Raw genomic sequence first — 15,410 nt, 5'->3', positions numbered from 1 at the left:
GGATCAGTTGCAAGCCCAGGATTTTAGCAAGTTCCAGCCTCTGAAGAGCAAGCTGCTGGAGACCGTGGAAGATATGCTGGCCAACGACATCGCCCAGCTCATGGTGCTCGTCCGCCAGGAAGAGTCCCAGCGGCCAACCCAGATGGTGAAGGGAGGAGCCTTCGAGGGCACCTTGCACGGTCCCTTTGGCCACGGCTACGGAGAAGGTGCCGGAGAAGGGATCGATGACGCCGAGTGGGTGGTGGCCAGGGACAAGCCCATGTATGATGAGATCTTCTACACGCTCTCGCCTGTCGATGGTAAAATAACTGGTGCCAATGCCAAAAAGGAGATGGTAAGGTCTAAGCTGCCCAACACCGTGCTGGGCAAGATCTGGAAACTGGCTGACATCGACAAAGATGGCATGCTGGATGATGAGGAGTTTGCCTTGGCGAATCATCTCATTAAAGTCAAGTTGGAGGGTCATGAGCTGCCAAATGAGCTCCCTTCCCATCTCCTCCCTCCATCCAAAAGGAAAATAACAGAGTGAAAGGAAGGTTACAGGGGAGAGAGAAAGGGAAGGGGAAAATAAAAGATCTAGAAAAACATGTTTACTTAAATTATACCTTTAGATGTGAGATCACATTTGGATTTGTACCTACTTTGCTGTATGAAGAACAAAATCTAAAGCAGAACAAAAAAGTCCAATCCTTCATGATATGCAATTAACTCTTCCAGTGTACTGTCCCTGCTTTCTAATGTGTAGTCTGTAAATATGAAGGTAAAGAAAGGTTGTCACAAACTAGGAGACTCTGTTAAGCAAGAGTAGAAGAAAACCTGAACAGGGCTGCAATTTTGGAGAGTGAAATAGGCACTAATAGAAATCTGCTAACTGCCAGTATCACTCCTGAGCTTTGGCTGCACCTTCTGCCTTTTAATGGGTCTTGCAAAATTCAGGAGACTAAGAGAAACCACAAGGTCTTCAAGCTATTGGCCAAAATAAAGAGCATTTCGTAATTAACCTAAGCCCACACTAAAATACTAGATACTAAACTCCAGAGTTAAGAACTTTAGGAACCTCGATTCACCGTTAAGATGCAAGTTTTACCAACATTCCCCTGTCCTTAAAGAAAAGTACATCAATAAAATCTGAAAGAGCTCTGAACTGGGCAGCTGGAGTTCCTCATTGTTCACTGTGGGACAGGCACTCAGAGTTCCCAGTCATCACTACCTCCCATTCAGTCCCCAGGGGAGATTTGTTCTGCAGGCACAGCCAAGAGAACCACACTCCAAGGGAAGCAGAGGGAGGGGGCCCTAGAGGTGGACATCAGGTGGGTTGGAAGGGAGGAACGCCACTTCCAGGTTCACCCAGCATTTCACAGCCAGTGGGTAGTGTTTGCTCTTCGAACAGTGGTGGTGTCAGTGACTCCTGTGAAGTGACGTGTTTGCTCTCATCGTGCACAGTGAAAGCCACGAGGCCCCATTCTCACTGTACAGATACAAACCCCACACTGTCAGGTGGATCCATCACAAGGGCACAACACACAGGGGCGCTGGGCAGAGCTTGCTCTGCTCTGTGCCTCCACAAACTTAGACAAGATGTCAGCCTTCATGCACTCTTCTCACCACACAGTTACAGTTGATCCCCTCCAGAACTTCTACCCCTTCTACCCTGAGCCAAGAGACCTTCCCCACTTATGTCATGCTTCATGAAAGTTTTGTTTTAAAGACCTGATTTTAGCAGAAACCCCTCGATTTCCTATTTCATTGCCTAAACACACACGTGCGCACGCACTCTTCTGGTTTTTGTTGTTGCTTTGGAGCAGTGTGTTGTTCCAATCCTGTTGTCACTTTATATAAGCTGAGCTCCTACTGTGATGAAAAACCAAGATAAGTATAACTTATTTTATATCTCTTGTGTTCATATTATATAGAGAAATATATTCTGTGTATGTAGGATGTGCTTATTGCAGTACATTTATCACTTGTCTTAAAAGTTAATGCATTAACCTTTTTTGTACCCTGGTCCTAAGACATTATTAAAAAAGAAAGGCCAGATCTGTCTACTTCTTTATACAGCAAAATGAAATGCAGCTGAAAAGAAAAAAAAAAGCTTATTTGTAAGTGCAGCAAAGGGAGGAGATTATCCTTATGCACATTCCCTAATGTGCATGTACAAATCAGCCCAGCTGGACTGGGGTATGCACTGCTGAATGACTGGTTGACATCTGGAACATCTTTCTCTCTTGGCAGTTGAATCACAACCTCCATACTTGCCAAAGCAAGAGGAATTGTACCCCTGATTCACCTCATTCAATATAGGGGAGAGGTAACCACCACGTTTCAGTAGAAAAAAGAATATATTGGAAGAGTTCCTTCCTGCCAGTCACAGATGAGAATGCTACGAATTCATCGAGATCTGGAATGGATACAAAAACCCTCAGTCTTAAATTTCACTGACTAATTCTATTTCTGTCTTTATTCTTTCTTTTCTGTAGATGTTCATGACAGGGATAGCTATCCCCAGAGTGGGACAGTGAGAGGCATGGAGTAAGACAGGGAGAGCAGTTAGGATAGTCCTGGGGAATCATTTGGAGAGGGTATGAGCTGTAGTAGTTGGCAGAGTTTCCATTTAGCATCTGTACAGGATGAGAAAGGGGAGGGAGGAAATCATAGGGTGGAGAGCAAAAGCAATAAATGCAAATTGAGCAAACTGTCATTCCAGTTCAGCTACCCACTAACCCCCAGTTTAACTGGCATCACAGTACACATCTGCTACAGCTGTCCAGGTCTTCGTGAGGAATTTGCATCCATCAGACTCCAGCTAAGATTAGCAGAGCACCGTGAATCAGCCCTGCCTCTGTGTGGGCACAACTGTCTGATGGCCACTCATAGAGCACATTGCTTGTGACAGCATGTCGTGCTGAAATTTAACTCCTTGAAAAGCAGAACATTACTGGTTCTCTCAAAGGGGATGGGAGAAGGTGAGCTCTAGTAGTCTTTTCTTCCCTGTACACTCAGCAAGGTGCTCAGATAGACAAAAATTCATTGTAGCAGCAATCAAATTTGTGCCTGATTGTTTGTGCATACAAGGTCACAAGCCAAACCACTGGCCTGTTGTTGTAGGGGGTAGGTTAGTTATCAGTGCCTGACTGCAGTTGTGCTTTAGACTAATCTCATAGAAGGGCTCACTGTTACACAGGAAACATTCCCTGTGTTGCTGGTAGCAGCAGTTATTCCTGCACTGTGGCCGGGGTATGCCAGCACATTCCACATCTCGTACACTGTGCTCTTCTTGTCTCTGTGCCAGCCTCTCCAGGACGTTCCCATAGGATTCACCCAGAAGGGCCAGCAGGACAGCAGCACAGAAAGCTCTGCCTGCACAGGTCAAGTGCACGAGGCGCTGCCGCAGCGCTGCTGGATGAGGTTTGCTTTCAACACCCCTCTGGAACCACTTGGCACTGTCAGAGCGCAGCTTCCCCACTCGTGGAGGGGAGAGAGGAAAAAACACCAGCACTCCAGTGACAAACACACCGTTACTTAAGAGCATTGCACCAGGGTCTGCCAGCAAGGCAGGAGACAAAGCAACCCTGCTACAGAGGGAAGAACGGGACAGCTGTGAGGGAGGCTGTGTTTCCAGAGAGGCAGGTTATGAATAGTCCTCTTTAGTCAGGCAACTTTATCCAGCACATTTCACTTTTGCTAGGCTCTTCAGGAAATTAAAAAAAAAAAACAAAATCAAACAAAATCCCACTACAAAACCAAAGACCCATATCAAACCTTAAACACGCTGTTCTCTATATAGAAATCATGGAATGCTGTATCTCCACTATGGCCATGAGAAGGTGTGTGTATTTCTCCATCCTCTTCCCAGATAGTAGCTGCAAATGCACACACCCCCTTTTTTTTCCTTTTCCCTTCTGAGTTACGACTCCCTGGGCAATCCCAGCCACCTGTATTGTTTCCCACATCTGTGGAAGGATGTGATTTCCCAAGCCCACCGGGACTCCAGGCACTGCACACAGGCCTCCAGCCAGTGCATGTTCCTGCCAGTTCACAGAGCCACTCTCCAAAGGCAGTTATCTGTGTCCAACAGTGCTTCCTTTTCCAAGAGCAGTTCTCAATTACCAAGCAAGATTTCCCCAGGAGGTTATACAGAGGAACCGATTCATTTGCTGTCTGTGGGTGGGGGATTTTATCATGTGAACATACCACCACCACTCACTTCTCTGATCCTCTCATGTCCTTCTCTACTCATCCTCACACAGAAGAGCTTTCACAGGGTCAGAAGAACAAAAAGGTCTTTTTCTTTTACCCTTATAAGTAGGAACAGCATTTGGTCTTCTCTCTGGGAAGGATCTAGAGCAGAAACATCTGTACCTACATACTATATGGGCTAATATATTAATTTTTTGAAAATGAAATTCTCTCTACTGTGGAACATGACAGGCAGATTAGATCAATAGTGCTATACAACAATTTATTTGAAGGGAAGAATAATAATTACACTAAGTTCCCTGAATAAGGTTTCACAGGAGGTGAGTAGCTTAGCAAAAGGCAATTACTTCTGGGAGCTGGAATTTAGCCAGCATGCTGAAGTTCAGAGGGATTTTTAATCAAACAGAAAAGGTTAGAATCAGTTTTTCCATCACCTTAAGTTCCAACACAAACTTCATACAACAATGAAATTCAGATTTAAGTCTGGAAACTGTTCTTTTAAGTTGCTCCCCTTATTATGCCTTAATGCTTTGTCCATATGACAGCAGCCTTTGGTTAGTGAGCAGAAGTTATGGGTTGTTTGACCTTACAGAGAGGGACAGTGTTCCTATAAGCACAGCTGGAACTGCAGACAAGCTCCTCTAGAAGATCACCTCAGATCACGCTACACCTCTTACATCATTGATAGTTTCCACCTCTACTATTGTTTATCTCATGTTCCTTTTATTATAGAGCTTATTATAGAGAAAAGCTGTGGCTACACATCCAGGCTTTGGTAAATCAGGGGGCACGATAGACTATTTAAGCCCTTCCTAGATGCAGAAGTCCTCAAGTCCTTCAAAGCCTGACACATGGGTGGGAACACTCATGGAGAGCAGCACTGAACTACTCCGAAGGAGCAGCTTGACTGGTAACATCCAAGTTATTTTTGTGGAGTTTTCATAACATAGCATAGCATCTATTATTTTCTGGTCTTCCCTTTCCTTCCTTGTGCTTATGAGCCTTTCCCTTCTCTTCCTAGTCTGTCCAAGGGTGGGGGGAAAACAAGGCTTAGCTTGGAATCTCAACATGCGAAGAAGTTCAAGGCTAGTGCAGGCAAGTCAATTGCTGTGTAGCTTTCCAGCTCCTCTAGGCACTGCTGATAGAGTAACAAATGCAGTATTTAAAGCAGGCCTTTGAAACAATTCCTCAGTGCCCGAAGGGAGAGAAATCCCTACTGAGTACAGCACGCGTCCTCCTCAGCGTGCCCGTTCCACTGAGCCCTTCGCTGTCAAACACTGCACGAGTTGCTAGGTTTAAAATGGGCTCCTCTCCAGCTGCTTACGTGTCCTGTAAACAGCCGTCAGCGAGGCCTCATTAATGCCTGCAGAAGACGTGAACGTGGGAGATATTTATAGGCCTCGGATTAGATCGCCCTCCTTGCCTGGGCCATTGCGCAAACCAAGGGCGTGTGCGTGGAATTCCTCTCCTTACGCCACACAAGTTCCCTGCAAGCAAACGCCAGCTCTCTCTGAACAGCTTTCACCCACCACCCCACACATTTATTAACAAGATGAGGCTCACAGAAGCTCCTTATAAGGTGATGGCTGCACAGAGGCCATTAGGAAGCACAGCTCCCAGGGAAAGCTCTCTGCCCATTTTCTGATCTTCAACCATGAGTTTTCAAGGCAGAGTTTCCACTTCCACTAAAGGCAGTGGAAAGGTATCAAAATTAAGGGTCTGCTGCCTGTCTGCCTACCACATTTAAGCCATTCACAACAGCCTAGGAGGATTTCCCTGCATCCTACCATATTTAAAGCTTCCATATCCCACAGCATAGGCATCTCCAGTTGTATCAGAACTGCAGTGTAGCTGCAGTCCAAGCTGGCAGCTCACAGGTGTGTTTTCAGAAGCAGAATTTTTCCCTAGTTAGAATTTCAATATCCAGTCCCTCAGTAAAGAGTTCCTTCATCTGCCCAGTTGGGAATTTCAATTCTTCTGCATGCACAGAAAGGTGATAAGCAGCTTAAGCTTCCATACCAACTAGCATCCCTCAATCCAGTTCTAGCATGGAACAAACTCTTGGCAAACTAGATAACTTGCACCATTTGCCACCAAGGGAGATTAGTTCTCTAATTAATGTTATCGTTGATGACTCATCATGCCAAAGGGATAAAAACAGACCAATGATCATCTTCTCTGCCAAGAAACAGAGCTTGCAAACTACACTATAAAAAGAGCTGGTGGCTTTTTTTCCCAGGTCCCACCAGCAGCCACCAACACAAGATAGCAAAACACACCTAAAGCTCTTCTTCCTTCTCAACTGAGCAAGGCTTCACTCTTCCTCCTGAAATTAAACAGCCTTGGAAGGGGAAAGGAGGTGATGTACTGGTTGCCATTTAATGCTAGTCTAGAGCTTTATAGGCTGCTCAGGGGCAATAGAAAATCCAGTGAATGAGAGAACAATCAGGAAAGAAGTTTTACTGCCCAGAGATGTCTTGCATCTCTGCAAGGAGCAGAGATCTTTTAAAAAAAAGTCATGCAAGCAGTAAATGTCAACCCTAAGTCTCACATGTTTTAATCAAAAAGCATTAATCAAAAAACCCATGTGGTTCAAAGTAGTGATGACGCATTGGGACCTGGTTTTTAAGGCCTGGTCCAAACCTGCTTCAGCCCAAGGCAGGCAGTACGTGGCATACCCATCAATCAGCTCTCTAGACAAGTGCTCTGCCTTACTAGCTGTAGCCATCGGGTACAGCAATGCTGTGCAACACAAGGGACTGAATGCCTCAAACACCCAGGCCCACAGCAACCAAACCACAGTCCATGGATCTGACAGTGGCACAGCTGTCTGTGCAACCCTTGACCTTTGTGGTGGTGGGGTTCTTCCCCCCCGTAAACACTTCACAGGAATGGAGACTGATGAGACAGTGAGGTATGGCAGCAAAACTTGCCTTTAAGCTCTGCTGCTTGCATTGCTCCAGACCTTTCCCTGCAGTATTTTCCCAGCCTCTGTTCTCCATATCTTTGAGGATGGAGGACTCTGCCAAGCTTCATGCACAGTGCTTTACTGGAACAGCACAGAAAAGAGACCACATGCTGCCTATGAAGTGGCAAAGCTTATGCTTGAACAGCTTTTTCCTCCCCCTCCATCCTCTAGACAGCTGAGTCAAACCCCAGAAGCACCACATCATCTCAGGCTTAGTAGTATTTCAGTACAGACCCAGGGGCAGAGTTTCACATCTCTCGTGAGAACCTGGAAGGAGCAGTCTTGGGCTTTGGTTGTGGCTTTTCTCAGCCACGTTTTTTTTTAACATGACATTCTGTTTCTCAAGGCCACTCTCTATCCTTCCTCTCCCACATGGGGCTTGGGGAAGTACAAATCTTCATCCAACCTGCACTGTGGGATGGGGGAAGAAAAGTGCTTATGATGACACCCCAAAAGCCTTCCTAGACGGGCAAGAGTGTTGTCGCTTGTTCTCTGAAAAAAAGCCTGTCCATGCAAGGTCCCAGCAACACAGCAGAGGTGACTTTCCAGCACAGCCCTCAACAGAAGCTGACAAAGGTACAAAGAGGGTGCCAAGGGTTGAGAGGTGGAGCTGGAAAACATGGGAAACCTGCTAGAAGTTGGCCAAGGTGCTGTGTCTATCCAGCCAGGACAGGCTGATGCAACTAGAGCTTGTTGAAATCAGGCTGTGCCTCTGTGGAGGGCCTGTCCAACCCTTGTGGAGAAGCTGCTCTCCCACAGCAGGAAACATGGATGTCTCCTTCTCAAGGGAGACAAACAAGCCCTGCAGAGCATGGATGATAAACTGCTAACGTGACAAACAAGGACACGATGGCCTTTCTGCCTGCGCCTCTCCCAGCCCTGGAGAGATCACACAAGGTCACTAATATTTCTAACGATCTGCTTCCGATGGGTCGCCTCACTCATTTCACTCCATTTCACAGAAATAAAGGCGGCCTGGCTGCCTTTCACCACTTCCTTTCAGGAGGACAGAGGGGAACAAAAGCTGGTGCAGTCCTGCCAAGAGCCATGGGCCATCATTACAGCCTGAGAGGCACACGCCACTCCAGCCCTTTCCCTTGTCCCTGAAGGGAATTTACTCGGCCAGCTTCTCACTGCCATGGGAATATCAGAACTGTGATTTACATGGAAAGGCTGCCAAAGTTGGGACAACACAGGGCTGGTGGGCTCACCGGGGCCACTGGGAGACTCCCTGGGAAAAGAGGAGGTTCAGACCATCTTCCTACCTGGCTTCCCACCATCTCCAGAGCTGGTCAGAAGCAGCCCATTTTACCCCTCTAGCTAAGGAAATGTCTTTCAAGGCCCCTACCACGCTGCTTGGAAGTTTGCAATTCTGCCACCAAACGTGTCAGTGACCTTACAGCATTAATTATTCTTGAGGCACCTCAAGGCACCAGATGCAACCTCATCATCTGCTCCAAAGTCCTTTGCTGGAAGGATGAGGGAGGCAAGCGGCCAAGAGGCTGAGGTTTCCAGAGAGATGGGCTGCTGTTATCAGCTCCCCAGAGATGAGTGTGCAAAATACCTGGCATATCATACTCCTTGGATCATTTGTATTCAATTGTATACTCAAGAAGGAAGGGGCGGGGGGAAAGAGGCTCTTGACTTTTGTCCAGGAAGAGGAGATAAGGTACAAGGAGAGGAAAAGTGATTTTTTACAGCCCCAGCAAATAGCTATCTATTTCCTAATGAAGTGCTAGTGCAAACACTGAATGTAGTCCAATGAGTAAGAAAGGCCACTGGTTACTGGGTTTCAGAGAAATGTTTTCCAATGCCCTATTCTAAAGATAAGTGCATATTAAAGGAGAAAAATGGGTTCACACACCACTGCAGTCAGGATGCTGTACTTTTGTGTATCAACAATGCTTGGCCAAAGACTTCAAGCAATCATGGAACAACCCAATTTCCCAGAAGAGCAGGACACAGAGTGTTGTGTTTAAGACCATCATTTAAAAACTGGAGGGTGAAAAAACAATATGTGTGAATCTCTGTATTTAAAAGATCTGTTTTAAGAGAGGGATGTCAGCCCAAAAGCCAGGTTTCAAAAGGCACTCACTGTAATGAGATGGAAGCATGGAGATGATTCACCTCCCTGGTGCTGGTTTCACAGGGACACCTCCAGCCACAAGACAGCCCAAGACATGCCAAGAAATGCATTGCTCCCCCAAAAAAGCATCAGTCCCCATACTCCCAAAGCCTGGTCACACCATGATGTGTTTCCAAATGCAAGGCCAGAGCCAATGGAAATGAACTCTGCATCACTGGTGGTGCACAGTGAACTTACCCAGGACATATCCCAGCTCCTCTGCACAGCCCTGCTGCCAAAATGCCTTTAAGAATTTGGTCATGGGTTATGCACTCAGAAATCATCTTTTCTCTTCATGGCCCAGAAGCCCAGCTTTCCAGACAAAAGTTTAATGCTTATTTTTAAGCAAAAGAGCCAGCACAAACTAAGAGACAAACATGCACTTTAGTCAGCAGTCAATGTGACAAACATGATAACCTGGCAGCAGCATTGCACTTCCTTCTCCACATCATGCCTGCTCCATACAGCTTGGGGGATGTAAAATGCCTCTGGTGGAAAGATCCCCATTGTGTTGGCTGACTACAGGAGTGACAGCAATCCATAATGCACTAGAATAGACACACCAGGGCACAAAAAGGCAAAATAAAAATAAACACCAGGCCAAGAGCCAGAACTGTTCAATACTACTACCTGGCAGGTTTGGGATAGGAGCTTCTGATCTCTCTGCATTAAGTGCATACACACAGAGTTTTCAGATACATCTTAATACATTGCCTAACACTGCTTTCTTTATTTTTAAATCCAAAGACACTTTGCAGGAACACTGTTTTTAAAGAAATTATTCTGGACATGAACAAGTGCTCTGTGTCGGCGATGGGCACACCAAAACTGGGACACAGAAGAGAACCAGACAACCCCCTGTGCCCTGTGACAGGTTTTAATAGGTTTTAGATAAATTTTTGTATTATTTACACAAAGACACCTGCACACATTTAGAATTCAAGCACACAGAACTCCATAAGGCAATAATTTAGAAATTCCCCTGCCAAGAAGTTACGTATTATCCCAAGTCCCTCGATTACTTCTGCTGAATAACAGTCACTGAACACTAAGCCTGTGCATTTTTTGAAGACACGGGTTTGCTTTTTCCTGCTCCAAATACAGAACAAAAACAGGATCATAATTTACTATAGAAGACAATGAAAATCTTATCATTGTAAATATATGTAGTGAGATAATACAAATCCTGTTCCTTGGTATTTCCCCTCCACCCTCTATTCCTACCACTACTCCTTCCAGCTTTAGGGCCTCTCCCCTGCTTGCATGGAAGATTGACGCCCATCTTAAAGCCATAAATTACTCACAAACAGCTACTGAAAGTAGCAATGACCGTAGGGTAACACTTCCACAAAGCAATAGAGCTTCCTGGCAAGCTGATAAGAGTTTCCTGTTTTGAGTCTTGGGTTGGGTTTTTTTCCCCTCTGATAAAAATTTGACTCTCAAAACATCTCAGAAAGGAAGGAATGACAGGTTCCCCCCCCCCCCCCCCCCCAAACATGTTCTGTTGCAAAATTTGTTCTTTTTTGCTGAATGTGAAATGGGGACCAGGTTCAAGAAACTAAAGTGCACTGGCTGAGACAGCAGGTGAGAGAAGCACATGGAGTCCGTCCCCGCCTCAGGATGATGGACTGGCCTTGGAGCCCACCTTTAGTCCTGCCCTGCGCTCTCGCCTCTCAAGTTCTGCATTTTGCACTCTGGCAACACTCAGTTTCTGTCACAAGCAAAAAAAAAAAAAAACCCAAAATCTTCAGGGACACAAACTCTGCATCTACCCCTTTTACTGTGGTGTCATGACTCCTGTCACCTCTGGGCACCTGTGCATGCCTGAGGAGAGTGACCACATGGGCAGCCCATTCTGCTTAGGGCCCACCTGCCCTGTGTCATGTGAGGGACCTCGGACACAGGTTTGCATCTGGAACCCCAAAGTCCCCAGCGAGCTCTCCTGATACGTTGTGTGGGTAGCAGGCTGTGTTTGCAGCAGCCCAGGGGTCCTGAAGGCCTCCATGGGAAGCCCACTCCTTTCCTCTCCTCAGGGCACCTCTTGGACCTGCTGTTCCCAATTTCTGGGGTCAGACCATAAGTTCAATACCTGGGACAAACAGACTGTATCAAATAAAGGAATACCTCTCTTTTACTCCTTCCCTGTAGGTGCTGCCCTCTTACTCAGGAAGCCTCTCATCCAAGGGATTTTGGCAGAGGATTCATTCACATACCTGTCCCCATCCCAACCCAAAACTGTTCACAGATACTTTTATTTTCACTGGCTCCACATGCCTTTCTTTTTCAGAGGTAAGAGAAACAGCATTGCACAGGCTTGACACAACATCATATGTGGATACACAATATCCTCCAGGAGCACCACAGTACCACACAGGATTTTAACATTTAATCCCCCCAAATCACCTCTCGTGTAAAGAGAAACAGCCAGAAAATATATTCCACTGCAGAAAACTAAATAACAATAACTTTAAATGCTCTATTTGTCCTCTACTATGTAGCCCCTAACACCAGGAAGGACAAGGGCCATGCTAGAGCTGTTCTCCGTAACAGGAGCAGCCTGGACAGTTTTTACAGTGATTGTGAAGGGGCAAATCAGCAGGTGATGTTTTACAGCACAAAACCTTTTAAGAATAAGCAAGATAATTTTACATTGTGAAGTTCAAACTAGATTGCATGCTGTGGAGGAAGAGCAGCCAGTGTTTTCTTCCAAATCAGACTGGGCATAATTTCACATCACTTCTCCTTTAAGCCAAATTTCATCACTTTGTCTTACAGTAAACAGCAGAAGTGGGAAGCACTTACACAAGGGAGCAGAGATCACAGACCTGCATTTCTAGGGGGCATTCAGACATTCACTTCCACCTGCATGCAAGTCACATAGATTCATTCACACACAGGGCTGCCCAAAACAATTTAACTGCTTGCCCACATTAGCTGGCAAGGCTGAGAAGGGCTCTCCACACAAACCCCTTTCAGTACATGAGAAGAAAAGTAAACAGTGCTGCAACATTAAATTTCAAGACATGCAACTGTCCAGGCCAGCCACAAACAGGAGCAGTGGTGAATGCTGCAACTCTACCTTCTCCCAAAACCAAAAAGCCATCTTCTAAAAATGACACCACAGCTGAGACAACCCAGGCGGCTCCCTCTAGCCCTAGATACTCCAGAGTATCCAAAACCATCACCAAATGCTTTCTCTTCATTCACCCTCCTTCTTCTTCCCCCATTTTCCTACCTGTTCTCCAGGGACCAACACCACCATACTCTATCCACCCTTTCAAACCTTCCTGTAATTTCACTCATTAGGAGGAGACTAGCTCAGGTGAAAGAAATTCTGCTCTCAAACTCCTTTGCACCTGAGAAGCCAATACTCTGCTAAAGCACCTGCAGCTGTCTGGCTAACTCAGGCTGCTCTGCTCAATATTTACTGGGATTTGCTTTCCTGATGGAGGTTGAAGATGCCCTCAAATACTTAGTCCAAGCAAACAACCTTTTACAACATATTTTGCAGCCAAAGGCTCAGAGTGAACCTTTGTTGCAGAAAAAAAAGCAGATAGGAGGTAGGTTGAACACACACACACACACACACACACACACACACACACACACACAAAAGGTCAGTGTGGTCAGCCAAGAGGTCTGCACCTCATGATGCATTTTACCCAGTGACTTTTCTGGATTCAGTTTAATTGCTCTTTGGAAGTCAAGCAAAAAGCCTTTTGGTCCGAGGTCCAACACAGGAAACTCTGAAATGAGCTGCCTTACAGAAATGCTGACCAAGTGCCATCAGGGCCACCACCTCCACAGTCCCTGTGGGATTTGTCTCAGTACCACCCTGTGCCACAGAGCTGGTGAAGCTGGTGCAGCCCAGAGGAAAGCCCTGAGTGTGGCTTCAGCTGGCAAAGGCCTGAGATGTCGAAGAACAAAAGCATGGCTGTAAATGGGCTGCATTTGTTGTACAAATCACAGTGGTAATGAAAACACACAGCCACAGTGCTGGTTTTGGCAGTCACTCTTCGGTGTTGGACTGCAGGAAAGGAAAAGGTTTGGGGATTGTGGCTTAGGGTTTGTTTCATTACTACAGATCCTGGAGAACTTTGTAAAGCAATGCTCAAATCCAGACCAGATGTGTTCCCTGTGGAGGAGCAGACCCAAAGCTGGAAACTCGGTCAAGACAGACCTTCATGATGCATCAGCACATCTTGTGGTACCACCTGGATGCAGAAATTTTGGTCAGAGAAAGGCCTGGGCTGGGCATAGGGCAGTGAAGCTTACAGGGCAGTCAGAGACTGAAGGGTTTGGCTCAGAAATGTTAAGGAGCCACATGAAGAAGTGGCAAAGGAACCTCTTCCCGCTTGCCCAGGGCACAGGCCTTGGCCACAGCACTGACCCAAGGTGAGTGATTCATTTTAGCCACACTCATAGAGCTCACTGAGAGGAGAAAAGCCCCACAGCAGAGCAGATCCCACTGAGAGCAGCCAGGGACCTTCTTGCTCACCATCAGATTCTCTATCCAGGGAGCGGCAGGAGCCAGCCATCAGAGGAGAGGCTCTAGGTTTAATTTTAGCCGGCACCCACAGAGCATATATTTCCCTTTTATTTTTATTCTGAACTTCATGTAAAAATAGGATTTCCTGCTGCCCGATAAGGGATTCCTGTTTTTGCGGCAGGTCTGCCTTCTTGGGAAGCCGGTGCCTAGGGGGTTATGGATGGGCGCTTCAAAGCACGGCAGCCCAGCTGAGGGGGTAGCTTGGATAACACTCGGGCTTTACATTGTTCCTGCTCGCCTTCAGGGAAAAAATAAAGCAGCCCCCCTCCTTCGATGAATCACCACCAAGTTTAGCATTCCAGAACTCTGTTTTGGAAAATCTCTATTTGCCTGCATATTTTTAGTAGGGGGGGTTTGGGTTTGCATCCTTCCCAGGTAGATTTTTGTCAGTTTGCTGGGCTCCGGGGAGGCGTATCCTGCTTTGTGAGCCTGGTCATCAACCAAGAGATAAATATAAGCACGGAACAGTCATTCCTCCCACCCTTCCCACTCCCCCATGACACAGCTCCCACATTCCCCAGCATACCCACGCTCCCCAACAGCCCCTGGAGCTGCAGGGAGGGGCAGCGCATGTGGACCTGCCTGGAGGGGCTGCTCCCCTCCTGTACCGCAGCACACGGGAGCGTGGCGATGTCAGGACAGGCTGTTTCGAGCCCCAATGCCAATAACTGCCAGTCTCCTGTAGTGCAAACGCATCGCTCTTCTCAGCTATGTCTGCCCTGGGGGGACACTCACACACCAAAAACTTATTCCAAAGCCACCAGGGTCACTAGGAAAGCAAGAGCACTGGCAAGGGCTCTGCTGCCCACCGATTCTTATTTTCTCCTTGCCTGCTTTTCTCTGTGACCAGGGAAAAAGTCCTTAACTGCTAAAAGGAGATGTGCCAAGAGGAACATGGAAAGGAATTCATGCATTTGCCTGGTGCTGAGCAGAAGTTTCCCTCAACCCCCAGCAAGCCGTTCCTGTTGGCAAGCGAGAAAAAGGGAGTGAGAGTTTTCCTTGCAAAGAAGAAAAGTGCATGTTTTTTTCCTTTTAAGAATAAATCTTGATTCTCTCAGTGGGGCAGTGGATGTCAAAAATGTGGCAGTCAGGACTGAAAGCAGCTCTGGCTGCAGCCCATCCCCAAGACACCCTTTAAGGTTGCAGGGAGCTGTCAGAGAGGCACAGGCCGGAGAGGCTTCCCTCCTCCTGTCATGGGTTTGGATCCAACGGGCTGTTCCCCAGGGACCTCACCATGTGAAAAGATTCAGAAAATCAGTCTGGGCAAGCACAGCCCAGTAAAGAAATGTCCCTTTAGGTCAGCCTGAGAAATAGCACTGCTGCTATTGCCCAGGGCACGGGGCAAGAGCTGTCTGCCATGTGTTCTGCAACCATGGGAAGCTTCATGCTGACTCCTCCATGAAATAGGGAAAGTGCAGCCACAAGTCTGACCCACACATGGACATCTCAGCCCAGCTCCCAGGCTCACTGCCATGGAGCTGCAGCACTTCGGCATGCACCCAGGCCTTAGTTGGCTTTCTAAAAATGATTTGTCCTGGTACAAAAGTTGAAACATTTGACTTCTATAAGAC

General features: G+C 46.8%; 1 protein-coding gene and 1 long non-coding RNA gene across 2 annotated transcripts in view; one reads left to right on the top strand and one right to left on the bottom strand.

Moving 5' to 3' along the window:
• Nucleotides 1-2,035, top strand: part of EHD3 (EH domain containing 3) — a 30,310-nt gene extending 28,275 nt beyond the window's left edge. Inside the window, exon 6 of the mRNA XM_068185964.1 lies at nt 2-2,035. Within this exon, the coding sequence (XP_068042065.1) occupies nt 2-529 (528 nt within the window). The 3' untranslated portion in view covers nt 530-2,035. The remainder of the gene's footprint in view (nt 1) is intronic.
• The window catches only part of LOC137471544 (uncharacterized), a 38,525-nt gene extending 25,987 nt beyond the window's left edge, over nt 1-12,538 (bottom strand). The window contains exon 1 of the long non-coding RNA XR_010997686.1: nt 12,526-12,538. This is a non-coding gene — a long non-coding RNA (uncharacterized lncRNA). The remainder of the gene's footprint in view (nt 1-12,525) is intronic.
• Nucleotides 12,539-15,410: the final 2,872 nt, after the last annotated feature.

This window comes from Anomalospiza imberbis, chromosome 3 (assembly GCF_031753505.1).
Source record: "Anomalospiza imberbis isolate Cuckoo-Finch-1a 21T00152 chromosome 3, ASM3175350v1, whole genome shotgun sequence".
Classification (NCBI taxonomy): domain Eukaryota; kingdom Metazoa; phylum Chordata; class Aves; order Passeriformes; family Viduidae; genus Anomalospiza; species Anomalospiza imberbis.
Note: the sequence above shows the minus strand (reverse complement) of the source record. Positions and strands in the feature narration are given on the sequence as shown.